The sequence below is a fragment of the Eptesicus fuscus genome, chromosome 1, assembly GCF_027574615.1.
Source record: "Eptesicus fuscus isolate TK198812 chromosome 1, DD_ASM_mEF_20220401, whole genome shotgun sequence".
In the NCBI taxonomy this organism is placed as follows: domain Eukaryota; kingdom Metazoa; phylum Chordata; class Mammalia; order Chiroptera; family Vespertilionidae; genus Eptesicus; species Eptesicus fuscus.
Window position 1 is genome coordinate 14,652,797 of NC_072473.1, and position 27,953 is coordinate 14,680,749.

General features: G+C 40.1%; 1 protein-coding gene and 1 non-coding gene across 5 annotated transcripts in view; both read right to left on the reverse strand.

Moving 5' to 3' along the window:
• Positions 1–495: 495 nt before the first annotated feature.
• Positions 496–27,953, reverse strand: part of APOO (apolipoprotein O) — a 55,637-nt gene continuing 28,179 nt past the window's right edge. For 2 of the 4 annotated variants that reach the window (XM_054715642.1, XM_054715641.1), the window contains exons 5-9: positions 24,656–24,751; positions 19,994–20,085; positions 15,035–15,115; positions 5,135–5,200; positions 496–746 (exon numbers count right to left, since the gene is read on the reverse strand). In XM_054715642.1, coding sequence (XP_054571617.1) covers positions 5,165–5,200; positions 15,035–15,115; positions 19,994–20,085; positions 24,656–24,751 — 305 coding nt within the window. In that variant the 3' untranslated portion in view covers positions 496–746; positions 5,135–5,164. The remainder of the gene's footprint in view (positions 747–5,134; positions 5,201–15,034; positions 15,116–19,993; positions 20,086–24,655; positions 24,752–27,953) is intronic. The other 2 variants (XM_054715646.1, XM_054715644.1) reach the window with 2 other exon arrangements.
• On the reverse strand, positions 18,915–19,053 carry LOC114229577 (small Cajal body-specific RNA 3). The gene has a single exon (XR_003615590.2). It is a non-coding gene; the product is annotated as a small Cajal body-specific RNA 3 (non-coding RNA).

Genomic DNA, 27,953 nt, shown 5'->3' on the forward strand with positions numbered 1-27,953 from the left:
CAGGAGGTCACGGTTTGATTCCCGGTCAGGGCACATGCCTGCGTTGCGGACTTGACCCCCCAGTGTGGGGCGTGCAGGAGGCAACCGATCAAGATTCTCTCTCATCATTGATGTTTCTCTCCCCCTCTCCCTTCCTCTCTGAAATCAATAAAAATATATTTTTTAAAAATATGTTTTTTAAAAGAATAAACAGTTTTCACATACACACTCACACACAAACACCTATATGTTCAGAGATACACAATACAAGCCACACACATGTATACTCAGAGACATCCACATACATGCCACACCCACCCACCCACACATACATGTATACTCAGACACACATCACATATACACACCACATACATGCACACTCAGAAACACATACACACACATACATGTATACTCGGAGACACACCACACATACACCACATACACACACTGGCACTAGATACACTTGAACAGTCGCTCCATAATATGGGGGAGAGGGGAAGCAGGACAACTTTTTTAACTTGGAATTTTAATTATGTACATAAATAGCAACATGAGAACAAGAAGTTCAAAGGCATGTACATTATCTGGAGGTGAAAAGATTTCAGATTAGTCCCTTTGTAGTATGACATCACCCAAGGTAACAATGAGGCCTAGTGTAGTTTTTCCTGAAGAAAAAAGCCTGTTTACTACATTCAATAATGACATCTCTTCCATTTTTCTGTAGAAACACTGGTTTATTGTATGGAGTTTCCAATGTTTACCTATAACTAAAAGAAAAATAACATAAGTAAACTATGCCAGAAAAAATAAAAACAATGCTACAATTTTGCATTTTGAAAATTCTTTACGTCTACATAGAGAAACCATAACAAATATTTCCATTAGCATTCTATGACCATGAGGCTTATAAGGAGCAAGAGAAAAGCATACTTATTCTCATTTTATAGACAGGCACCAAATACCAGAAAGGTTTTGTGTTTCATCAATACCACATTCAGATTTTCAAATGGCTGTGTATCTGAGCTAATTAAACAGATGGATGAATTTATAAATAATAAATAAATGCCTAGTCCTGGCCAGTGTGGCTCAATTGGTTGAGTGCCATCCGATGCACAGAAAGGTGGTGGGTTTCATCCCTGGTCAGGGCACACCCCTAGGTTTGGGGTTTCATCCCCACCTGAGGTGTGTGTGTGGGAGACAACACATCAATGTTTCTCTCTCACCCTAATGTTCTCTCTTTCTCTCTCTCTAAAAAGTCAATTAAAACATTAAATAAACAAACAAATGCTTAAGTGGCACAGCAACACCCACCTCACCCTTTCTGAAAACTAAACAACTCTATTTTAGTCCATCTGTTGGAGAACATGATTGTATTACTGTCAGTCTGACATCTACCTTTCCTCGAAACACCCCATCATTCTTTTCTGGAATGAGATACACAGCAATTCAGACACACCAAAGGTAAACCGGCTCTTCTCTATACTACTTTTTCCCCTAATATGTAAAGAATCTACTTAGCAATTAGAGGTTTATAAATATTTTAGAGGCCAGTGACTACTCCTTTGATCTTCTAAGATAAAAATCAAAAATTCGTAAATTAAACATGTAAACCACTAGCTTACCTTTTCTATCTCAGTTTATTAATCTGTTTTGGACTTCTCTAAGAATTCAAGAGATTTACTGCATTACTAAAAACTACAAACTGGAAACAACCTATATTAATAAGGATTCAATAGATCATGGTAGTCCATACTGGGATATTATTATGTAGCTAAAGGAGTGACATAGATTCAGAAGTACCAACAGGGAAAATGTACACAATATATTAAGTGAAAAAAGGCAAGTTCATTAATTCAATATAGTTAAACATAGCACGGTCTATGAAGTATTCTTACCAAAAAAAAAAATTGAACCTAAATCTGATTAAGCCTTCAGATCCATCAGTTTATAGGAAATGCACAGAAGAGAGGAACCAAGAGAGAAACAAAATGACACTAAATGTATACACTCAGGCACAGCCACATGGGAAATTCTAAAGGACAAATAAGCCAAGGTTTTCAACAAATAGCAAGGAAAAATGAGGGAGAAGGACTATTACAGTTGAAAAAGGGGCTTAAGAGACTTATCAGTCAAATACAATGAGCTGATCTTGTTTAGATCCTGATTCAAACAAACCAAGTATAAAAAGTTATTAATGAGACAATCAGGGAAGTCTGCATATTGTCTGACTATTTGGATGATATTAAGGAATTAGTGTTAATTTCTTTAGGTGTGATCATAAAATTGTAATATGTGCCTTCATGGAGTTTTCAGTGTTCTTGTAAAACAACACAAGGAATATGATCTCATTCTGTCAAAAAAAACAAAAGTATGAATGGATGCATATTAATAGATAGGGAGAAGATCTGGAATGATATACCACAATATTAACAGAAATTACCTCTGGGAAAGGAATAGAAGGCAAGTTTTAAAAAATTATCTTTATAAAAATATGCATCACTTGTATAATTAAAAATACATCTCGCCCAGGCCAGTTTGCTCAATGGTTAGAGTGTCAGCCCTCGGACTGAAGGGTCTCGGGTTCGATTCCTGGTCAAGGGCATGTACCTCAGTTGTAGGCTCGATCCCTGCCCTGGTTGGGGCACAAAGGGGAGGCAACTAGTCGACGTGTCTCTCTCACATCGATGTTTCTCTCTCTCCTCTCTCCTCTCTCTCTCTCTCTCTCTCTCTCTCTCTCTCTGTGTCTCTCTCTCTCTCTCCTCTCTCTCTCTCTCTCTCTCTCTCTCTCTCTCTCTCACACACACACACACACACACACACACACACACACTCCCCTTCCTTTTACTCTCTCTAAAAATCAATGGAAAAATATCCTTGGTGAGGATTACAGAAAAACAAACATCTCCAATAAAAACCTAAAAAGATAAAGAATAAAATCAAGGTTGTGTATGCCATAAGTTGAACTCTGGCACAGAATATTTTTGGAAAATGAAATGGATATTTACATAGTTTCCCTTTATTCCATGTTTCATTGTCCCTGTAGAGAAATATAAGCATATTCAATGTAAAGTCTCTGGAGGACAAGTGTGTCTTCCTTGCTGCTCACGCTCTAGTCTCTCTTCTAACAGCACACTGGATGCACATTTGGCCCCACTCGCTAGAGATGCTGATTCTGGGGTAGGGCCTAGGCCTCTGCCTTTTAACGAGCTGCCTGGGGTTACTATATGAAGTTACAAAATTAACAAAATTTGAGAACTGCTGACTTGGAGTTACTATATGAAGGGCTGTGATGTGAAAGCAGATCTGAATTTGTTTCCTGTGACCCCTAACGCAGGATCAGGATCACAGTGTAGGACTTATAAGGAGACATATTTTCACTTAGTATAAGAAACAGCTTCCTAAAAATCAGAACTATGCAAAATGGCTGCTCTGTGGGGTGAGTTTTCTTTCTTTTTTAAAAAATTGTAATAATAGATTTTATTTAACCCAACATATCGAAAATATCACCATAATTTCAACATGTAATAAGTATAAAATTATTATTATTATATATTGGTTTGAGAGAGAGAGAGAGAGAGAGAGAGAGAGAGAGAGAGAGGAAGGGTGAGAAAGAAACATCAAGGAGAGAGAATCATTGATTGGCTGCCTCCTGCAGGCCTCCAACCGGGGATGGAATCTGCAACTGGGCATGTGTGTGGGGTGAGTTTTCTACCAGTGGAGGTGAAAAGTGGGAGCACACACTTGAGGATGGGAGGTGGGTCAGATGACCCTTCTCAAAATCAAAGATTATATGACTCTCTGGGTTTCCAAATATAGAGAGACAGCTTGAAAGAGAAAAAACTCAAACCTGGGGCATTCATGAATTTTAAATTGCAGCCATAATCTATATATATATAAATATAAAAGTCTAATATGCAAAGTGTCCCCTCAGGAGTTCAATCACTATTGTTTATTTCTGGAATTTTCCATTTAATATTTTCAGACCACAGTTGACCACAAGTAACTAAAATCACAGAAATTGAAGCTCTGAATAAGGGAGAACTACTTAAATATTTTTCTGTATTTCCTGGGCTTTATCCTCTCAAAAAATGTATAATCTATAACTCTGGCCAGGTAGCTCAGTTGGTTAGAGCATTGTCCCGATACACCAAGGTTGTGGGTTTGATCCCAGTTAGGGCACATACAAGAAGCAAAAAAAAAAAAAAAAAAGAAGCAGCAGCAGCAGCAGACAATGAATGTATAAATAAGTAGAACAACAAATCAATGTTTCTCTCTCTCTCACCCTCCCTCCTTCCCTGCCCCCTTCCTCTTCCTCTCTCTCCCTAAAACGAATCAATAAAATTTTTAAAAAGTGTATCATACTTTCCTTTTTTCTCCACTTAATAATAATTGTGTACATATTACCATGCAATTAAATATTATTAAAACATAATAACATTCCTGTTTATGGATATACCATGAGAAGCCATTTTCCTGCAGTTGAATATTTAGATTGTTTCCAAATTCCATATAGTCAAATTACTAGGAAATCACAAGTGCTACTATACAATTTTTAATATGCATCCAAAATAATATAACTAGTGCTCTTGACTTAGTAGGTACTTAATGAGTAAATATCAAATGAATGAAAATAAATGGTAAATTGAGCATAAGACCAGCCAGAAGAAATCAAACTGATTTTTCTGACTTCATCTGTCATCATCTTAAATTTCCCCAGCCTCAGGTTACTCAATCTTTACAGAAGGAATAAGTACACCTATGAATTCCCTGTCAATTAAGATAATATCTCTATTAAATCTAGAGCTTCTCTACAACAGTCATACATTCAACAAATGTTTAATGAATGACTATTTGATGAGTACAACTGTACCTACTATAGTGAAGTTTGAAAAAAGAAACAAGAAATAATGGCATTTTTCAATTGTTTGAAATCGTGTCTGAAAAATCCAGGTACCTCTCAGGAACAAACACAATTATATGTCATGGCACTTAAACCCAGAAATTAAAGATAGAATGAAATACCGTCCTGACCCTATGTTTCCACATAAAGTTGAAACTGCTGTAATTCATTTATAGAATTGATTAAATTAATTAAAGAGCTCATTTTAGCTGGTGCTAACAATACTAAAATAACCAGAATTTTCCTATTCTTTACCTGATTAAAATGGGCTGAACCTGGAGTATTCTACTTATTTCCAGATGAATTCTTCACATTTCCTGGCTTGTAAAACAAAAAGTAAGAATATTAGTACAGTTTGAAAAGAAACAGTGCCAGTCTTCAGCATCTGGTTGAATCAAACACTAAATATTATAATACAAAGTGACCCATTTCTCAGTAAACTTAAGGAATTACTAAGGCTCCGGGAGGGCCCTGTTGTAGACAGTGACAGGCACAGAGGGGATCAGGAAATGAAGCTCCATCAAATCTCACTATACTAAGTCAGCCAAACAGCTGATTCTATAAAAAATAAAATAAAATCAGCAGTGAAAAGGTTTCTGTACTACTTCACGTCATAGTCATTGTTACACAAGGTTTACAACTACGAGGACGCGTCCTGTAGGTACCCCACTCTGTGTATCATCCACCATAGGGGCCAAGTCACAAAACATGTTTACTCTGAAAAAGCTTATGATCAGATCACACCCATTCTGCCTGGCCGCCATCTGGGAACATATAATTAGGTCATGTCATCCATGAGAAGTGATGTAGGAAAGTTTCTAGTGGGAGTTTATGTGCTCAATGTTTAAGGCCTTACTTTCTTTCCTATGTTTTTAAGACTTTAATTTTAGTAAGGCCTGATGTACAGCAAGGATCTGAGCTCTCAGGAGATGGCAACCTGAAAAACATTAGGCTGCGGGTAAGCAGGCAATGGGGCTGTGATTCTGTGGTCTAGACTTGGTGCAGGTTCTCCTACCCATGGGTGAAGGAGGTGGGGGGAGTGAGAAAGCAGAAACATGTGACTAATCCTGTAATTTCAGAGCATGGTTTCCAGGCAACTTCAGGATTACCGGAGTGTTTGAGAACTGGTCTCTAAGCATGGGGATCATACACCCTGGCTTGCCCAAGTTATACTGGTTTATACCGATTGTCTCAGCATAATAGTGTACCCTTTCACACTCTACAGCAGGGGTGGGGAATCTTTTTTCTGCCAAGGGCCACTTGCATATTAATAATATCATTCTTGGGCCACACAAAATTATCAACTTAAAAATCAGCCTGCTATATTTGTTCAAACATTTAATTAACTAACCCCTAAAGTCTTGGCAGGGCCAGACTGAATGATTTCACGGGCCTTATATGGACTGCGGGCTGGACATTCTTGCTCTACTAGTAAAGTATCCTAGTTTGGATGATAAATTATATCATGATCACCAACCATATCTACAGACCATATCCACTTGACGATTGAGTTCTGGGGAACAAGGCCATATGTATTGTTTGATGGATCATTATACAATACCCCAGTCTACTTGTTGCTCTGAACAGAGTTCTATAGCATTCACTACCTGTGTGCCTTACTCTATTCCTCCTGAGCCATTTTCACACACACACACACACACACACACACACACACACACACACATTCCCACAGGCCTTCTTGCTGTTGCTCTTTCAACTTGCCAAGCTCTTTCCTGTGATGAGAATTTTGCAAAATGTACCCCTTGACGTCGATTGATCAATCCCAATTTTTGCCTACCAAAATGCTATTCATCCTTTAGATCTAGGTTTCCCCAGTCCACTGCCCTTTGATTTAGATAAGAACCTTTTATTCATATTCATAGCACACAAGAGCTTCCTGATTTGGGTAAATCGTTCACTCATGTTTGAATCCTTCACTAATATATAAGCTTCACGAGGGCACAATATCCTTAGGCCCTCCTAAAACATAGTATTCGAGCATCTGTATATGAAAAAAGTTTGGGTATCCTAATAAAAGAGTAATATGCAAATTAACCATCACTCCATGACAAAATGCGGCGCCCATAACCACAAGATGGCGGCACCCAGTCCTCTCAGCCCGCCGGAGTCCCCCAGTCCCAGGGAGGGCTGTGCTGAGAGCCGGCAGCGTAAGCGGCCTGGCAGAATACTGCCCAGAGGCCCTCCTGACCCTTTATAAAAAACAAAAACAAATTCACTCCCCACGGAGTGATCCCACACACACAAAGCTGCAGCCTCGGGTCTTAGCCTTGGAGGCGCCAGCACCCCCATGGAGCAATCCCCTCCCAGCCCCAGCCTGGGGTGTCAGCCTGGGAGGCACCTGCACCCCCCCGGAGCGATCCCCTCCCAGCGGCAGCCTGGGAGGGGCGTGCACCCCACGGAGCGATCCCCTCCCAGTGGCAGCCTGGGGTCTCAACCCCTGAGTCACACCAGCCAGGCAGATATGGAGGAACCTTAAATGTTTCTTTTTTTTAAATATATATTTTATTGATTTTTTTACAGAGATGAAGGGAAAGGAATAGAGAGCTAGAAACATCTATGAGAGAGAAACATCGATCAGCTGCCTTCTGCACACTCCCCACTGGGTATGTGCCCCCAACCAAGGTACATGCCCTTGACCGGAATCGAACTTGGGACCCTTGAGTCTGCAGACCGACACTCCATCCACTGAGCCAAACCAGTTAGGACTGTCCAATATGTTAAAGAAAAAACCCTATCTAATAAAGAGGGAATATGCAGGGGAGGGCATTTTGGGGTGACCAGGCTGTCAGGGGAGGGCAGTTGGGGACGATCGGGCCGTCAGGGGAGCAGTTAGTCGGGGTAGTGGTTAGGGGGTGATCAGGCTGGCAGGCAGAAGCGGTTAGGGGCAATCAGGCAGGCAGGCGAGCGAGCAGTTGGGAGCCAGCAGTCCGGGATTGTGAAAGGGATGTCTGACTGCCTGTTTAGGCCCACAGGGATCGGGCCTAAACAGGAAATTGGACATCCCCTGAGGGGTCCCAGATTGGAGAGGGTGCAGGTTGGGCTGAGGGACACACACACCCCAGTGCACGAATTTCATGCACCGGGCCTCTAGTGTAATTAATAATGAACAAGAAGAATTAAAAAGAGACTTACGGAGATGCGATAACTATGTCCAACAATTGGGTCTGTTATAAAAACTATGGCCCTAGCTGGTTTGGCTCAGTGGAGAGAGCATCAGCCTGCAGACTGGAGGGTCCTGGGTTTGATTCTGGTCAAGGGCACATGCCTGGGTTGTGGGAGGGCATGCAGGAGGCAGCCGTTCAATGATTCTCTCTCACCATTGATGTGTTTCTCTCTCTCTCTCTCTCTCTCTCACTCTCTCTCTCTCTCTCTCTCTCTCCCTTTCCCTCTCCCTCTCCCTCTCCCTCTCCCTCTCTCTCTGAAATCAATAAAAATATATTTTTAAAAAACAACTATGTGGTTCTCACCCTGGCCAGTGTTCTCAGTGGTTAGAGCATCGGCCCATGGACCAAAGGGTCCAGGTTCAATTCTGGTTCAAGGGCATGTACCTGGGTTGCAGGCCCGATCCCGGCCCACTTGGGGTGTGTGCAGGAGGCAATTGATTAATTGTCTCTCTCACACCGATGTTTCTCTCTTTCCCTTCCCCTCCCTCCCCTTCCACTCTCTCTAAAAATTGACGGGGAAAAAAATTTCCTCCGGTGAGGATTAAAAAATACACACACACTATGTGGTTCTCTACTTAGTTAAATATACTTTAGGTCTGATTGACCTTAACACAATGCCTGGCAAGTACTTCCAGTGACATTCTTATATATTCTACTATCTATACTTGCCAGAATCTAAATCTCAAAAATTTAAGATGCTAGCTTCATAAGCTTTTTTACCTTTTGGACATTAAGAAAATGAGCACACCTGGCTGGTGTGGCTCAGTGGATTGAGCACTGACCCATGCACCAAGAAATCAACGTTTCTCCCATATCAAGGTTTATCTCTCTCTCCTGCCCTCCCTCCTTCCCTCCCCCTTCCTCAGGTGAGGATTAAAAAATAAAATAACCTACAGTAGTGGCTTTGAAGATGGAGGAGGAGGACTATGATCCCAGGAATTCTTCAGCCTCTAGAAGCTGAGAAAAGCCCCTCAGTTGGCAGCCAGCAAAACAGAAGTTGGCCCTATAAGCGCAAGGAACTGGATTCTGTCAACAACCTGAATGAGCAGGATTCTCCCCTGGAACTTCCAGAAAGGACTGCAGCCTGCTGACACCTTGATTTAGCATTAGGCTTCTGACCTACAGAGTCGATTTTAATAAGTTTTTATTGCTTCCAGCCAGTAAATTTGTGGTCATTTGTTACGCAGTAATAAAAAACTAAAACCCTGATAGGAGGCTCCTTGACTAATGGGGACAAGCCCTATGGCTCCCTTTCCTTTCAGGGGCTGTTATCTTTTCAGGCAGAAATGAAAATGTGCAGTGGCATCTATCATGGCTTAGCATGCTAGTCTGTCCATTTAATGTTTCTCACATGGATAAACTCAATCCTCAAAACGGCCCCCATGAGCTCCTACCCCCATTTCCCAGAGCTCTGGAGCAATTTCTAAAAGGTTTCTAGGCTTGTAAGAGGTGGGGCGGGGACAGGGTCTGGCGTGCCCACTGTGGAGTCCACTCTCTTGGCCTCCAGGTCCAAGCACTTCTAGTGATATTCTTATATATCTGCTATCTATACTTGCAGCATCTCAATCTCAAAAATATAAGATGCTAAATTCATAAGCTGTTTAATCTTTTGGACATGAAGAAAATAAGCACACCTGGCTGGGGTGGCTCAGTGGATTGAGGGTCAATCCATGCACCAAGAGGTCACCGGTTCAAATCCCGGTCAGGGCACATGCCCAGGTTGCAGGCTTAATCCCAGGAGGCAGCCAATCAATGTTTCTCATAGACGTTTCTGTCTCTCTCTCTCCCCCTCTCCTTTCCTCTCTCTCTCAAATCAATAAAAACATATTTTTAAAAAAGAAAATGAGCACATATAAACATTTTTTCTGGTTGAGGAAAACAAGTCTGTTGCTAGGAAAATTTTCTTGTTTGGTTACATATCATTTATAGTATAACAAAGCATGACAGTGAAATATCTCACTAAAGAAATATCTACCCTATGACAAATCAGATCTCTCTTGGCAGAAACCTCCATGATCTCAGGAAAAAACACAACATTCTGACTTCAAAAGACAGTTTGTGATTTAGCATAAGCCAAAAATGAACTTTTTTGCATTTTCAGACGAAGAATTTTATTATTTTAAAAATTTTTATTGTTGAAAGTATTATAGATGTTCCCCTTTTCCCCTCCATTGACCCCTTCTAGCCCACACCCCAGGCCTTAACCACACAATTTTCTGTGTCCATGGGTTCAGATAAATAATTTTATTTAAAATATTTTACAACTCATTCTCCTTATAATCTAATTTTAATATATATTGGGTTTCATTGTTTTTTTTTAGTAATTAATACATTTAACTCAACATATCTAAAATATTATTTCAACATATAGTCAATATAAAAATAATGATATTGTTTACATTCTTTTTATTTCTATTGTTATGCCCAGAGTTCAGGGTCCCCAATAATCAACCACTAGGGAGCCTTTTCTCCGATGCAAAAGCAAAGAGTCTTTATTCAAACCCGGGTTTGGCTCCCAGCCTCCTCCTGACGCAGCAGTGGGGCCAGAGAGCGAACCCCGGGGGAGCGATGGGTTATAAAGGGTTGGTCATTTGGGTGGGCTTAGGGAAGTGACGTGGGTTACAGAGATTGCCTAATTTGGACTGAATCTACTTCTCTACATTCCTATTGGCAGGTTTATGCAACTGTTACATTCTCGCGGTTTTCTAAGAAAAAGGAGTCATATACATAGTTACACAGGATAGAGGGTACAGTACATTTTGTGCTGTCCTGCTCTGCCCTTTCATTATCATGTCTTCTAAATTTGGTGTGAATTTAAACTTATAGCACACTTCAATTCAGACTAGCTACAGTTCAAGTACTCAACAGCTAGTGGCTGCCATAGTGGACTACACAGGGCTAGAGGAATAGGCTAAACAACACGGTGATGGTTAGTTTGATGTGTCAGCTTGGCTAGGCTATAGTAGAAAACTCATGTTTGTCCACAAGCATGAATGATCATTTATATTAGCAAAATTGAAATATTTGTTTGAATCAAAACATTTCTTCCTAACTAGTATGCTCTGCCATGTGAAAAGGGATTTCCAGCCAAACCTCTGAGGTACAGCAGTCCACCACAATTTCTGAGTCCCTCACCAGTTGAATTATTTTGATCAATTAACTTCTCCAAAATGTAGTTTCCTCGTTTGTAAAACTGAGCACACCTGGCTGGTGTGGCTCAGTGGATTGAGCACTGACTCGTGCAGCAAGAGATCAACGTTAGATAGTAAGACATATGCATTCAGAAATAATAACAGGCAAGACTAAAGTGACAGGGATAAATACTTAGATGAAAAAGCCATAAAGAAAGAGAAGGGAGTTATTAGTATAAAAGTCAGGATGGTGGGTATTTTTGGATGGAGGAAGAGGACTGAAATGGGGTGGACTACATGCAGGGGCTTCTGGGTGGCTGGCAAAGTTCTAGTTTTTTGTCCTAATGATGATGGGTACAAGGGTGTTTGCCTTATAATAATTCCCTCAGCTATGAAAAAATTAAGTTGTTGAAGGAAAGCACATTATTGGGACAACTGGAGAAATCCGCATATGGACTGTATATTAGGTAATGTTCATGTAAAACAGCGAAATGTTAACTTTCCTCAGTACAGTGATGATATTGTGATTATATGAGACAATGGCCATGTTCTTTAGAAATACGTGCTGAACTAGATATGGGTGGAAAGTGCAATGACATCTACAACTAACTCTCAGATGGCTCAGAAAAATAAAATACAAGTGTGTGTGAGCACCCACGCATGTGTAGAGAGATAAATAAAGTGACTGTAGCAAAGTATTAATTGGTGAATCTACGTGAGGGGTATATTCATTGTATTCTTGCTGCAACTGTTCTGTAGTTTTGAGAATTTTTCAAAATAAAAATTGGGAAATAAAGTAAAACAACACACACACACACACACACACACACACACACACACACTATTATAAAGTCAGCCAACTGGCAAAAATGGAAACAACCACTTTAGAAACCTACTCGGAGCCACCTAGTAAAATTGATGTGCAGACCCTATGAATCAAGAATCCCAGCCTTATAAAACTCTTAATAAACCATGACACATGCACAAAAACGCTTACGGGTCTGTGTGCAACAACAGTATAATGAAAACCACCCAACCAGCCATCAACATGAGCATTTTCCACCAAAGAAATATTCTACCGCAGTGAAAATGAGGCAGCTACAGCCATATATAGCCAATGAAAGTAATGTTGAGGGAACAAAACAAGTTAAAAATGATATATAATAAGACTCCCTCTAGATAAACTATATATTTATTTATATTTTGATTTATATATAGGGTATCCCCAAAAATGTAAACATACACTTTGAATAATTACAAATGCAGTGTTTATTAAAATACATTTTTCATTTTCAAAATGGAGCTATCAGCTGTTAAAATTTGTATACAATTTTTATTTTTTTAACTGATTTTTAGAGAGAGAGGAAGGGAGAGGGATAGAGAGACAGAAACACTGATGAGAGAGAAACATCATCTATGGGCTGCCGCCTGCACGCCCCCTACTGGGGATCGAGCCCACAACTCAGGCATGCACCCCAAAGGAGAACCAAACTGAGACCTCCTGTTTCATAGGTTGACACTCAATCACTGAGCCACACCAGCCAGGCAAGTGTCCCCCAATTTCCATCAAAGAGATAGTTCCTGGGCCCTAAAAGATTTCTGTTCCAGGGTAGCTTAAATCTTTGTTCTCGTTAATAAAACAAACAAACAAAAAACCCACTGAAACTCACAAAATCAAACAAGAGGAGGGCAGAGGAATCAATAAAAACAAAGGCATTTCTTTATCAAATAATTCCTGTAATCTAAGTATATCAAATCTTGAATTAATAGAGCCTTGTGCTATTTTTTCATTTAAAACTTGTGCTAAATGTTTAGGTGGTCATCGTTGACTTCATTACCTTTTATTGAGAACAAACAGCTGTCAAGAAAGTTATGTTTTGAAAATAAACAAATGGAAGAACATGAGTTCTCCACGACTCTGAAGAGAGCAAGGGCTTAAAACACACACACACACACACACACATACAAACACACACACACACAAACAAAAAAAAAAAAGAGAAAGAAATGCAGAGCAACCATGAGCTAATTAATCATCTTTACTATCGCACTCCCCTTACTATCTTACTCCCCAAATGCAAGCATATAAATTTGAGTAGCTTTAAAATCTAACATTTTCCAATTATCATAAAATGCTGGCCTGTTTGACTTGCATTCCAATCACGGTCCCATTGCCTGTGCACTGGGCTGAATCAGAACAGAGAAAACTATGTTCAATCGAGAGGCTCCAGGGGGACCCCGCTTGGCTTTGGTGTGCATGTGTCTGCCTGACCACACAGTGAACACTCACAACTGAGGCTGAGTTTCACTTTCTAGGGCTGTGTACAGCTTCCCTGACATTCTAGTATTTTCTTTCTAGGGCTGTGTATAGCTTCCCTGACATTCTAGCATTTTCTTTCTAGGGCTGTATATAGCTTCCCTGACATTCTAGTATTTTCTTTCCCATATAAAAATCAGTGTAGACTTAAGGAATTTTTTAAATAGGAAAGGAAGCTTCCAAAGAAAATGTCAAGAGAAATGAAAGTAAAACAATGAGTGTTTAGTCTTTAAAAGGGATTACCAAAGGGCATTTGATATTAATTCAGAACTTCCTACTCACGAGCTAGTTTAAATAGGCTCAATAGAGATTAATTCCTTTAGAAACCAGTACAAAAATTTGTCAAGATCTCACTGGAAGTGGTGATGGCCAGAGGGCGGGGAGCAGAGGTGGGTAAAGTGGGGGGGGGGGGGATGAGGACATCTGTAATAGTGTCAACAATTTTTTAAAAGCATAAACAAATACCAAAAAAAGATTTCACTGGGAGAGTATTTATGTATACAATGAGGAGGGCTTATAAATTTATTCTGTAACATTACTTCCAAATTTCCAAATTCTGGTTTTTAATTTTGAGATAGTTATATTTTTTATTGTGATTTGATAGTAGTCAAAATAAACTTCCTTCAATTTACAATGAAGTTAATGTTAATATAAGAATTCTAATTCTTCCTTAGCAAGCTGTGCCTCTGAGTGTCTGAAGGAGACATGATGCCTTGTTCTGTGCTCATTCTTATCAGGAAAAGAGAGAAAATTCCAGTACACATGGGCAACATCCAATTAGCTATATGGCTGTAAGAAAAGATAAATGATGACACCTCCTTATAGTTATGCAACCTTTGCCGCGTGTCCATCAGCCAGACAGATAATCTTGCCTGTGGCTGAGATACAGAATTGCTAGAGAAAAGAACAGGAGCTTATGGCAGGTGAAACAGCAAGAGGAGTCTTGGTGATATGTCTTTAACCTAGGAGCACGTATGTTCCCTTCCTATCCAGTTTTGATAAAACTTTCAGATACTATGCTATCATTTAATTAAGCAAATTATTAATACAATACAATGGAAATTATGGTATAATACTGCTGTGGAATGCATTTTATGGTTACCATCTATTCAGACCTGCTGATAATAAGGAAAAGCACAGAAGTTCTATTGCTTCTCCACTAATGGTCACCAGAGAATCTGAGCAAGAGGTCAAATAAATAAACAGAAAAGGCAAGATTGAACAACAGGGTTAGCAAGAATTTTACAAAATCCTAGAGCAGGGGTGGGGAACCTTTTTTCTGCCAAGGGCCATTTGGATATTTATAACATCATTCATGGGCCATACAAAATTATCAACTTAAAAATTAGCCTGCTATATTTGGTCAAACTTTTAAGTTACTCAGCCCTAATGCCTTGGCAGGGCCAGACCAAATGATTTCTCGGGCCTTATACGGCCCAAAGGGCCGGATGTTCCCCACCCCTGCTCTAGAGAAACCACATATTTAAACCAAAAGGAAGATAATGAAAAAGGTCTTTTTTACCTTTTGAAAGTTCTCCTTCCACAAATCTTCTACAACTATGTATCCTCGTAAACCCCAGTCGTATAATTTCTCCCCACTGACCTGGAAACAAAATAGAAAAGATCCACTGCTAGTCGGTACATGACTGGTAAGGAATAGAATTTTCCATTTTCCTGTTTCCAATAGAACAATATTTAAGCATATGATCACTACAGAAGTCTGGAGACATAGACATTAAAACTGTGCAACATGAGCAAATAAAAAATAGTCAGAGGGATAGAATAAGAAGAAAAATACTTTGCTGTGTGTAGTTATTTAAAATAATCTGCCCTCGCCGAAACCGGTTTGGCTCAGTGGATAGAGCATCGGCCTGCGGACTGAAAGGTCCCAGGTTCGATTCTGGTCAAGGGCATGTACCTTTGGTTGCAGGCACATCCCCAGTAGGGGGTGTGCAGGAGGCAGCTGATCGATGTTTCTCTCTCATCAATGTTTCTTGCTCTCTATCCCTCTCCCTTCCTTTCTGTAAAAAAATCAATAAAATATATTTTAAAAAATAATAAGAAAATAAAATAATCTGCCCTCAATTAGGTGTATATTCCAAACTTTCATAATTTCAAGGGGAAAAAACGTAGATCACTGCTGACATGGGAAATTCCTGAAAATCAGACACAGAACGAAGGCTTCTATCTACCACATCGAGCACATAACAGCCAATCAAGTCACGCCGCCAAGATGAAAACCAATCATTCATGTTAGGGGCTTAGGTAAAAAACTGGAGAACCCAATGAAGGTGCTCTCAGTCTTCCCAGGTCCCTCAAAATATAAAGTCTTCAAGTTTCTACAGGGATTTTGCCTCCTGATCCAAAATCCTTTCTACAACATCCTGAGATGTAGGCCCCAGAGTCAGAGAATATTTGGGGGTCAGGGAGTTCACTACCTAAAAGGCACTTGTCCACCTTTGGCTAGCTAGATTTAATGGTTGGAAAAAATTTTTAAAAATTATTGAGCTTTCTTTAAAAAAAAAAAAAAAAGCTTCCAGTAATTTGCACTCATTGGTCCTGTTTGTGACAAAGAATGTTGATTACTCTTCCACATGACAGTAATTCAAAATTTCAGCCCTGACCGGTTTGGCTCAGTGGATAGAGCGTCGGCCTGTGGACTGAATGGTCCCGGGTTCGATTCTGGTCAAGGGCATGTACTTTGGTTGCAGGCACTTCCCCAGTGGGGGGTGTGCAGGAGGCAGCTGATTGATGTTTCTCTCTCATCAATGTTTCTAACTCTCTATCCCTCTCCCTTCCTCTCTGTAAAAAAATCAATAAAATATATTTAAAAATTTTTCAGAAAACAGTTACTCTTCTCTTCCTAATTTTTATAATAATTTATCCATATATAGCATTTTAGTTTACAAAGCACATTCACATGAATTATCTCTATTCTATACACAGTGCTAGTAAATCCAGTGGTAGTTGTAACATGCTGATTACAAGTTATATTCTTCCAGTTGCTGCAACCATTCTTAAAATATGGTATGCTATGATTCTCAGACCCATAGGGAGACATGTCAAACATTTAACACATATATGACACTTTTTGGTGTTATAAATTTCGCGAGGAAAATAACATTCACCATCACTTTAAGGGTTTTCTACAGTACTTTTACCCAAACACTACTGAACAGGAAACAATGTTTGAGATTAAGAGGTTTGTCCAAAGTCAGACTATTCATAAAAAACACACAAAAATTTAAACTGTGAAATAGGAACCAAATGACACTAAAACAGTATCAGAAAATCTTTTTCAATCACTGATATTTGTTTTGTTTTACTGTGGCAAAATAAGCATAACATAAAATTTACCATTTTAACCATTTTAGGTGTACAATTCGGTGGCATTACAGTAAATACATTCACAATGTATGCAACCATCATCACTATCCATTTCTGGAACTTTTTCAACATCACAAACGGATCACTAATGTTTTATACCTAGGGAAAATAAAGTGAATTGTTTTGTTCTGGCTTAACCTAGGTACAAAATAAAAGACAAAACTCCTTCCCACTAACTTTAAAAATAAATTAGAATACAATTCAGATTTGCATCCTACTATCTTGGTTGTGAACATAAAATATATTTTTCAACATATGCTATAGCATATAGGATTTTTAAAAAGTCTTTTATTCAGGGAACAGCCACCTGTGCCTGTCAATCAGCAGCCAGGCCCACCCTATCCATTTACTGTTTAAACCATAGCAGACTGACATGATGTTAGATTATTTTTATGATCTAGAGCAGACAGAGTGATACTCTGTTCCTGAGCTGGGGCTGAAAGACAGAGGAACATAAACTGTCTGCCTTCAGGGCTTCAATAAACAATGTCAAGACCATGCTAGAGAGATCTTACTGGAATTTTCCACCAAAGCCATTAATTTCCCACAGCTGGAACCACTAGGGCCCCATCTACAACTGCAGCACAATCCAGGAATCTACACTCAATCCTGTCACGAGGACTCCAGGGAGCTCAGTGTCACGTCAGCCTGGCTCAGAGGCCTCAGCGCCCATTTCTGGTGGCAGCACTGCTCCTCCTCTTAGGACAGAGTCTCTGTGTGATACGGAAGTTCCGGCAACTGATCCCTGTCTCCATCAGCTGTCCAGGAACTCAAAACATATAGCCTGCTTCGCTCTTGCCAATTTTCCAAGGAACACCATGTGTAGAGTCCCACTAAGTGCAGACATCACTGCCCTAAAGAAATCTAGTCTATATCAGTGGTTCTCAAACTTCATATAGATTAAAATCCCCTGGTGGCTTACTAAAACACAGATTGCTAGCCCTAACTCTCAGTGCCTGAGTCAGTAGGTCTGGGTTAGGGCCTGAGAATTTGCATTTCTTTCTCTTACTTTAAAAACATTTTGTTATTTATTTTTATCCAAAAGAATGGGTTTCTCTTGCCCTGGCCGGTGTGGCTCAGTTGGTTGAGCATCATCCTGTGCACCAAAGGGTCACCGGTTCAATTCCCAATCAGGCCACTTCCCCAGGTTGCAGGTTCGATCCCTGGTTGGGGTGCGTGCAGGAGGCAACTGATCAACGTTTCTCTCTCTCTCCCTCTCCCTTTCTTTCTCTGTAAAATCAATAAAACATACTTTTTAAAAAAGAGTAATTTTAAAAATGTGTTTGGAAAAAAAAAAAGAATGTGTTTATCACAAAAATTTGATAACCACACCACCAACTGCAGCAAAGTCTATAGAGTTACACTGATGGGGGAGTGTTCCCTGGGTATTCCCATGTCAGCAAAGGTCATAAAGGAGGAAAAGCATAAAAGAAAAAATACTCAAAACAAATCCAAACCCATGGTGACTTTGGGGAGAGACATGACATGACAGCTTCTGTCTTCTCTCATTGTCAGCTGCAGGTGTATTTCAGCAGAATCAAGTACGATTTAACTTGTGTAAACTCTTCATATCAACTCCAGGACCTTAATTGTACCCTGACTGTTAGCAGCAATCAGCACAGTGGACTACTATTTTAAAAAACCAGTTAAGATGGATGCAGAAGGAACCTCACTTGGTTGTCCATTAATAATCCAGTGCACTTAACCAGCAAGCTATTAAACAAAGCAGCAAAGCCCTGACCAGTTTGGCTCAGTAGATAGAGCGTCGGCCTGGGGACTGAAAGGTCCCAGGTTCGATTCCGGTCAAGGGCATGTACCTGGGTTGCGGGCACATCCCCAGTGGTAGGTGTGCAGGAGGCGGCTGATCGATGTTTCTCTCTCATAGATGTTTCTAACTCTCTATCCTCTCCCTTCCTCTCTGTAAAAAATCAATAAAATATATAATAACATAAAATAAATAAAATAAAATAAACAAAGCAGCAAGGAAAGCAGCACCTGAAGTGCTGGTTTTAAAGGCTGTATGGAGGGGAACCCTCAGACTTAGCCAGTTGTCCTAAGCCAGACAGAAGCCTCCAGTTTATGCAGGATCACTGCAATTTGTAGACAAAAGGCATTTTTCATTGGTCCACCTGGATGGTTCCTGCAGGTTCCATGAGAATTTGCATTTCTAACAAGTTCCCTGGAGATCTTGATATTGCTGGTCCAGGGATCAGCTGTTATGGACTAAATTATGTGCCCCAAAAAGTCAAATGTTGAAACCCTAACCCACAACATAACTATATTTAGAGATAGGGCCTTTTAAGGTTAAATGAGGTTTATATTGTACAGTGAAAAGGCCATGTTAAGACACAGCGAGAAGGCGGCCATCTGCAAGCCAAGGAGAGAGGCCTCAAGAGAAACCAATCTTGCTGACACCTTGCTCTTGGTCTTCCATCCTCTAGAACTGTGAGAAAATAAATTTCTATTATTTAAGCCCCACAGTCTGTAATGTTTTGCTATGGCAGCTCGAGCTGACTAAGACATCAGCTTTAGCCATCCATGTTGCCTGCCACTGTATTCTACTTGCCAGCATGCCATCAAGCTAAGGCCTGAAGAATGTGAAAGGAGTAACCAACTGAGAGCCCTGAGAGCAGTGCTCCCAGCAGACAGGACTGCATTCCCTGAAGTACCTAGCAAGGGAAGCGAGGCCAGCTCTAGGACCAGGGAGAAGGCGTGGAGGGCCGAGTACAGGCCCGGGCCAGCAATTCCAAGGAGGGCGCTGCGACCTGAGACGCCTGAACTGAGAATGACCCATAACTGTCAACTTTGAAATTTGAGTCTCTAGACTTCCATGTCAATATGAAAAAAAAAAAAAAAAAGGATAAGGTTTTTTTAAATATTCAAATTAGTGTGTGTTTTCTGAATACTGACATGATTGGAAGGAGAGCCAGAGCTGAAGTACATAGTGGAGAACACTTAAATTTGCTTTATTCATTTATATGTGCAAATAAACTTTAGTCTGGTGTTATAAAAGCTATAAAATAAAAGTAAGCAGTAAACCCATTCATACATAAGCAAGAATAAGGGACAGCTTAACTTACTGGGTCTAACTTACCTGGACAAATACGATGGCTTGTTGTGGATAATAAAGCGAGGCAGCTAATCCCATGGAAATAGGTGGATAGACCAGCTTCTTTATTTTTGAACCTATTAAATAAAAGGTTATATACACTGTCAGATGATTCCACTTTTACCATCACAATTTGCCTGTATATCTAACACTGAATAAAACGTCTTCAGTCCTAAGATTGACAGAGAATGTGCCTACTAATATCAAACATATAAAAAGGGACCGCCACATTTTCACAGCTTCAGAGTGATAGAATTCACACAACTTCCCTGTACAAAGTGTTTTAAAGTGTACAATTCAATGGCTTTTAGTTATTCAGAGAAGTGTGTAACAATCACCACAATCAACTTTAGAATATTTTCATCACCCCCCAAAGAAAACCTCATCCACTAGCAGTTGCCCCCAATTCCCCCATCACTCACAGCCCTAGGGAACCACTAATCTACTTTCTCTCTCTAAGGACTGGCCTAGTTGGATATTTCAAATAAGTGAATTATATAATATGTGGTCCTTGTGACTGGCTTCTTTTGTCAGCGCAATGTTTAAGAGAATCACCATTTTCAAGGAAGCAGAAAAAAAGAGTTTTGAAAAGGAAAACCACATAGTATTTTGGTTTCTAAGGTGTGTGTCCTTTTATAGTAAACTGGATTCCTACTTACATATTGAACACAAGCATTCCTCTCCTCTCCTTTCTAATACTCTGGGGTAATAACAGTACAAGAAGAAAATACAGATAATAAACCCACAACAAAGAGGAAATGTGTGGAGGGGGTACTGACAGATAAGAAGTATCAACCACTTTTCAGAAAATGGAGAGTGTGCCCAGCCAGCGTGGCCCAGTGGTTGAGCATCGACCTATGAACCAGGAGGTCACAGTTGGATTCTCGGTCAGGGCACATGCCTGGGTTGCTGACTAGATCCCCAGTGGGGGGCGTGCAGGAGGCAGCCGATCAATGATTTGCTCTCATCACTGATGTTTCTATCTCTCTCTCCCTCTCCCTTCCTCTCTGCAATCAATAAAAATAAATTTAAAAAAAGAAAGAAAATGGAGATTGGATGGAAGCAAGAAGACACACAGCCCTGAAGTCCTGAGGAGGGAGGGGCTATAGCACAGGAGGGAGCAGGATGTCCCAGCAGCCCAGATATGGCAGGTGTTGTGGAGGGTGGAAAGGGCAACCAGGGATCAAGACATGGGTATAGCCCTGGGCCGTCTGGCTCAATAGATAGAGATCAGCCTGGGGAATGAAGGATCCCAGGTTCAATTCTGGTCAAGGGCATGTACCTTGGTTGCAAGCTCGATCTGATTCATGGCCCCAGCCTGGGCAGGTGTGGGAGGCAACCAATCAATGTGTCTCTCTCACATGGATGTTTCTGTCTCTCCCCTCCCTTCCACTCTCTAAAACATCAACAGAAAAATATCCTCGGGTGAGGATTAACAAAACAAAACAAAACAAGACAAGACAGGGGTATAAACGCAAGTCCTGTGCATGGACCAGCTGACCTTCTCCTTCCCTCACACCAGCCCAGTGCAAAACTGCCTGTGGCCAGGCGTCTCTCCAGGCAAAAATTTAAAAAGTGGATGGGGTGGCCCAGCCAGTGTTGTTTAGTGGTTGAGCATCAACCTATGAACCAAGAGGTCACAGTTCAATTCCCGGTCAGAGCACAAGCCTGGGTTGTGGGCTCGATCCCCAGTGTGGGGTGTGCAGGAGGCAGCTAATCAATGATTCTCTCTCATCATTGATGTTTCTATCTCTCTCTCTCCTTTCCTCTCTGAAATCAATAATAAAAATATATATTTTTAAAAAGTTTAAAAAGTGGATGAGTTGTCTCTAAAGAAATGCCATAGATTTCTGTTGAGAACCAAGATATGTGGTGTAGTGTGCACATACGTGTAAGTGCCTGAGAGGAGCTAGAGCCTTCCTCACTCAGGCACTAAGGGTAGGCACCTCTCATATTAAGTCAGTTTCCATTCAGCTCATCCCGAGGTAGAACCTTTCTGCCAGCAAGCCCCATCTATACCCAAAAAGTTCCTATTGGCATTTCACTCGCTTTGCTCTTAAACATGACTGTACAACCAAGGATCACTAGTCATTTGAGGAAAGCCTGCAATATAAAAGAGAAAACTGAGATAAGCAAGAAGGAAAAAAATGACCCTATAGGAATTAAAGAAATACAAGAAATTAAAAACAAAACTAAACCTGTAATTAAGTATCATCAAATAAACTCAAGAAGCTACTACATTTTTTAAAAAAGTTCGAAGAAAAAGGAACATTCAGAGAACAACGAAGAGGTCTTGGAAATGACCAACTAAAAAAAAAAATCAAAAGGAATAAAATAAAATAATCAAGAGTATATAAGAGACATATAGGGCCAGTTTAAACAGCTCAATCGCTAATGCATATGAGTCCGGGAAGGAAAAAGATAAGAGTAAATTTTCAAAGAAATACAAGATCGACAGATGCCTTCCTGCAGCTGAAGGCTGCAAGCCACCAAAATGCCCAACCAGGAATGAAACAACTATATGTAGTCACAGCACCATGGGAATTCAGAGCACTGCAGATTAAGAGAAGCTCTTCAAAGCTTCCAGAGGGGGGGTGGTGAGAATCACTTAAAAAAGAACAAGCTTCCAGCCTGGCTTCTGACTCTCACATCTGCAACTCCTGAGCTAGAAGATGTGGCCTTCAAAGTTTTGATGGAAAACAAACTCTATGCCCAACCACCTATGACTTGGTATGAGGGCAGAAAGTAATTTTCAGACCTGCAAGGACTTGGAAAGTTTACCTCCAACATAGGCTTTTTTGAAAGTGACTTAAAGCATGTAGTTCAACAGCATGGCAGAGCAAACCAAGGAGATGGTGACATGGAACCGGAAAAGGGGGTCACACCCAAGAGTGTGTGGAGCCGTATCCCAAGACAACAGCTGTGCTGAATGTCAGTCCAGACTGAGAGGATGTGCAGCCTGGGGAAGAGGGGAATTGAGCAGGATGGAGAGCTGAGGAAAACCTGAGAATGAGGTTCAGAAAACATGTAGAGGGTGAGACAGGGAAATACACTTGAAATTGACTTGACATGAGAAATAGTCTCCACTGAGAGACACATGTTTTTACATGGGATGCATATAGATGCTAGTGCTAGTGCGATGTATATTATTAACACTTACACAGGATAAGTCAATGAAAGAAAAATACCACATGATCTCACTCATTTATGGATAATAAAGAACATTATAAACTTGAACAAAAAGATAGATACAGAGGCAGTAAAGCATCAAACAGTCTGTCAAATTACAGCAGGAAGGTTAGAGACAGGTGGGGAAGATAAGAGATCAATCAAAGGACTTGTATGCATGCATATAAGCATAACCAATGGACGCAAAACTCTGGGGGGGTGAGGGCATGTATGGGAGTGGGGTGGGGCAATGGTAAGATATGTACACATATAATACCTTAATAAAAAAAATTGAAAAAAAAACACACTTACACAGGATAACATATAAATGCTGTTTATTGGTTTGTTGTGTGTGTGTTTGTGTGTGTGTGTGTGTGTGTGTGTGTGTATTTTTAAATCCTCTCCCAAGGAAATGCTTTTTATTGATTTTAGAGAAAGGAAGGGGGGGGGAGAGAGAGAGAGATGTTGATGTGAGAAACACCGATCAGTTGCCTCCCATACACACCCAGACTGGGAATTGAACCCCAAACCCAGGTATGTCCCTGACTGGGAATCAAACCCTTGACCTTTCAGTGCATGGGAAGCTGCTCAACCAACTGAGTCAGGACTCTAAATTTAATTCTTATATACAGTAGATGGGAAGAGGGCGCAGAAACTCCAACCAGAGCTCATTCCACAGGTTGGGGGAATGGCACCAGCGCAGCGTTTCTCCAGGTTCTAACATTACCATTAAGGCATGCACAGCGAAGACTTTTAAAAGTGGAGGAATGGATACCGAACTAGTGTCTATAGTTATCTTTTATGGGGATCTGATTACAGAGTTCATAAACTTTCTATTTTATGAATTTTTGTAAAATCTGGATTTCACAATCAGTGAATCATCAAGTAGTTCATAACAAATTCATTTCATTATAGTGAAGAATGTTTTCATCCTTGGTTTTCTATAAATGTTTTATAGTTCATCAGTATAGTGTAGTAATATTTTTATGTTGGCATTTATTAGCGTTTACTTTTAAGTGTTTAAAAAATTTTTATATCCTCGAGGACTAAAGCTACAATGAATCAAAAAATTTAAAAATTTTCTATGAAATCACTGTTCTGTTCACTGTGATTAATAGCCTATTCTTAAGAGTGAAACATTTAAAAACAGTGTCTCAGGTATGACAGACTTTGGCTAACAACAGTTCACTCTTTCTGTACCAAAGAGCAACAGTAACTTGATCAAGTAAATGTGCCTATAAAGGATAACTAATTTTTTTTCAACCAAGAATATATAATTTTTCGTGTTTTTTTTTACAATTTCTATATATGCTTAAAATCAAATATATTGGAGAAAACAACCATATCAATTATATATTAAGAAGGCCATACTCAGGATCCAACTCACTCTAAAAATGTAAATGAAAAGAAAGAACCAAATATATATTTTCTCTCTCCCTTATGAACTATTTTTTTTAAATTTCACAAAATTGTACCTACCTCTAGCCAAAAGGAGTCCAACAATGCCAGCAAAACCAATAACACCAAGTCTTGGAAAAAATCCAGGAGGAGCATTTTGGAGAAATTCATAGCTGTCTACAATAGAATCAGACCAGGAAACAGTTCCATAAATTGCTCATTAAAAAACAAACCAAAAAAATCTTAAATATAAGTAGTATATATAGTATCAGATGCTTTTTAAATAACGTATTCTTGGCTTTCTGCTAATATGCTTCTTTTCAACACCTTCTTTTTATATGATAAACATGAAATAAAGGCAACATGTAGGCCTATCTGCCATGCCTTATGATTTACTATTCACATACCAAGTATCCAATTTCCAAACACTTTTGGTCTGACAACCTACGGACAGTAGAGTAATGTCAGATTACCTTCATGTTCCTAAAGGCTACAGACCAGAATCAACTATTCACACGGGGAGAAATACAAATAGAGATCCTTGCTATCTGAACTCTTCTTATCCAAACACAGAATACAGGAATACCTTAGAGATACAAAAAGTTTGGTTTCACCCCGGCCAGTTGTGGCTCAGTGGTTGAGCATTGACCTGTGACCCAGGAGATCACGGTTTGATTCCAGGTCAGAGCACATGTCGGGGTTTTCAGGCTCGATCCCCACTAGGGAGCATGCAGGAGGCAGCTGATCAACGATTCTCATCATTAATGTTTCTATCTCTCCCTCTCCCTTCCTCTCTGAAATCAATAAAAATATTTTTTTTAAAAATAACTAAAGATTTTCATCAAACCATTTGTTCATCTAAAATCTAAGAACTCTTTTAAAAAAAAGTTTGGTTTCAGACCACCACAATAAAGCAAATCACATGAGTTTTTTGGTTTCCCAGTGCCTATAAAAGTGATGTTTATACTGTAGTGCAGTCTATTAAGTGTGCAGTAGCATTAGGTTTAAAAGAATAATGTACATGCCTTAATTACAACATACTTTATTGCTTCATAAATGCTAACCATCATCTAAGCCTGTTGGAAAAATGGCACCGATAGACCTGCTCTAAGCAGGGTTGCCACAAATCTTCAATTTGTAAAAAAAAAAAAAAAAAAAAAAAAAAAAAATGCAATAAAGCAAAGCACAAGAAAATTGGGTAAGCCTATAGATTTGGGTAAATTTATCACTCTCTGAAGCTTTGCTGCCTGCTCTCTGAAACTAAGGAACCAAATACATTAGGCTCAGGGGGAAAAGCATCCTTTGCTATCTGAACTTATTATTCAAACTCAAGAAGAGAATCAATTTGGATAACGAAGGAAACTTGTAGCACAAGTATATGCGGCAAATAGTCACTGTTGATAGTGATAAAAATAAATAAAGGCCCATCTGCCACATCTGAACACGCCTTATACTTGCATGATGCCATATCTCCTCTCTGCTCCACTGAGCCAATCCCATCAAATAACAGCCAGCTTAAGTCCTAATTACACAGAAAAGCCTTTCCTATGCTCATCAGCCCACACCGCTCTTCCTCCTCTAAAGGCCCATCATATTTATTCTCTGTACCATAATTCGATACTACTTTTACAGCACCTTGTGTTTAATTAATCAGGGCTGTATTGTATGTCTCCACAAGGAGAACATACAATCCTTAATGGTGCATTGCTCAGACTTCTATGTGACTTTCCTCAGTGGTAACAGTGAATGTTCATACGACAGATAATTTATTAAAAACACTGCCAGGCATTGATGAATACTGCATGAATTAACAAATGGCTTTTAGCTGGGTCATGATTTAAAAAGCCTTCACATCTCTTTCTCGACCTCCTCTTCAGCACTCCCTATCTGCTTCCAGTTCGCGGCACACGCAACACTGAGTCATACATCCAAGCCTTGATGGTGCCATGCCCGCTGTGTGGAATGCTGCCCAAGTCTTGCCCCCATGTTTTGGTGTGGCTACCTCTGTTTCTTTAAGATTAATCACAGAGATCCTTCCCTGACTGCTTCCAGCTCCCCAGTCTCTATTAAACTGGTCTCCTTCCTCTGTACCTTCTACAGTGGTCTGTGACCACCTCTGTGCTTGCGCTAATATTATACGCAGCAATGGTTGGACCACTGTCTTAATCAGCCTTGATCCTCAATGCTTGACATTATGGTGATGTATGCGGAACTGAACGAATTTGAGTACTGAGTAATTCTCTCCCCCGGATAATCACAGACACATCCCAGTTTTCCATTTCCTGGGTTCTTTGGGGAATGTGGTCATTTTAAATATTACTATAGGGCTTGTGTTGTTGGTACTAATTCCTGTCTGGCCTTTTGCTTACTTTGCTTTTAATCTAGTTTTAAGTTTCCATCTTTTTGCGTGGGTCATTTGAGACAATTTTCTACTTCCCTTTATTTTTGCCTATCAGCATGGTGTTTTCAATTCTATACAGAGCAGATGATAGAAGGACAACCAGATGGCTTTGGTGAGCTGAGCTGAAGGGGGTAAAATCACAAAGAAATGGGAAAGAAGATACGCTATAGGACTGCACTGAAGCTGAAGCCTAGCTTCCGGTAACATGACTTGGCTGTGAGTGCTGGGGAATGGACTAATTGCCTTGGCAGACAACAACACAACTCATAATGGAATTTTTCTTAAGAACCTTTATTCTTGAACTATGAGTTCAAGAGAAGAAAAAACTACATGTTGCAAATGACTACTGCTCTGAATCAATGGGAAATAACAGGTAACAATGACACATGTCCAGATAAAAGATCAGGAGTTCTTTAGTTTCCTTAGGTTAAAAAAAATGAAGGCAATAGCCCTGGCCAGTGTGGCACAGTTGGTTGAAGCGTCATCCCATACCCTGAAAGGTGGTGGGTTCGATTCCTGGTCAAGGCACATACCCAGGTTGTAGGTTCAATCCCCAGTCTGGGTGCATATGGGAGGGGAGGCAACTGATAGATCTTTCTCTCTCACATCTATGTTCTCAATCTCTTTCTCTCTCTCTCTCTCTCTCTCTCTCTCTCTCTCTCTCTCTCTCTCTCTCTCTCTCTCTCCCCCGGATAATCGCAGACACATCCCAGTTTTCCATTTCCTGGGTTCTTTGGGGAATGTGGTAATTCTCCTCTCTCTGTCTCTCTCTCCCTCCCTCCCTCCCTCCCTCTCTCCCTTCCTCAAACAAAAAGGAGGTAATAAAGTACCTAACTGTCAAGACTGTGATGAGGATTATACATAAATTAATATATTTTTTATACTCACCCGAGGATATGTTTTTATTGATTTTAGAGAGTGGAAGGGGGAGAGAGGGAGGTTGGGAGATAGGGAGGGAGATAGGGAGGGAGGGAGGGA